The 728-nt window shown below is 38.3% G+C and overlaps 1 protein-coding gene across 1 annotated transcript in view; it reads right to left on the reverse strand.

Annotated features, from left to right (window-relative positions):
- Window positions 1-411, reverse strand: part of LOC104807076 (GDSL esterase/lipase At5g33370-like) — a 3,374-nt gene extending 2,963 nt beyond the window's left edge. Inside the window, exon 1 of the mRNA XM_010532190.2 lies at window positions 84-411. Coding sequence (XP_010530492.1) covers window positions 84-309 — 226 coding nt within the window. The 5' untranslated portion in view covers window positions 310-411. The remainder of the gene's footprint in view (window positions 1-83) is intronic.
- Between the last annotated feature and the right edge of the window lie 317 nt (window positions 412-728).

Genomic DNA, 728 nt, shown 5'->3' on the forward strand with positions numbered 1-728 from the left:
TAACCCTGTACGTATATTCATCAAAACTAAGGTTTTAGTGAAAGGGTTTTCTTGGAGAAGAAGCAAACGAGGAGAGGACTTACTGATTATATCGGCGATGTTAAGGCCATTGGAGAATCGGCCGGTGGCCATATGAGTCGGGAAGTCAATGCCGTATGGATAATTGTCGGCACGAGCCGTGGTAGCCAAGAAATCGTTGTTGCCATTGTCTACGAGAGAATCTCCGAACACGAAGAAAGCCCTAGCTTCGGCTTGCGATGCAAGTAAGCTCAACACCAGGCTGCAAAACCCTAGTGCCATCTTCATCATTTCCCTAAACTGCTAAACTACTTGTTTTGAAACTTTTTTTTTTTGAAATGCCCTCAACTTGAAAATAATTTGAAAGTTGTTTTTTGTTTTTGTGTGTACTTGGAGAATGTGGATGGATGAGAAACTGTGTTGTATGTGTGTATATATATATATAGATAGACGTGTAATGAAGGTTCTTGGAGAGGCCATTAATGGCGGTTTCCACCAACCTTTGGTGTTAGATGCGATTATATAGAGGCGCTCGTCAATGTGGTTTACTCGTGTTCCTTAATGTTTTGGTGGGGAATATATTGTGGATTATGGTAAAACTTTAGATTTACATTTACTATATATACATATATATGCTGAATGGATTCCTAATATGTATAAACTGATATACGGAGTGTGATTAACTGATATACCATTAATTAAATAAAATG

This window comes from Tarenaya hassleriana, unplaced genomic scaffold, assembly GCF_000463585.1.
Source record: "Tarenaya hassleriana unplaced genomic scaffold, ASM46358v1 Cleome1219, whole genome shotgun sequence".
Lineage (NCBI taxonomy): Eukaryota > Viridiplantae > Streptophyta > Magnoliopsida > Brassicales > Cleomaceae > Tarenaya > Tarenaya hassleriana.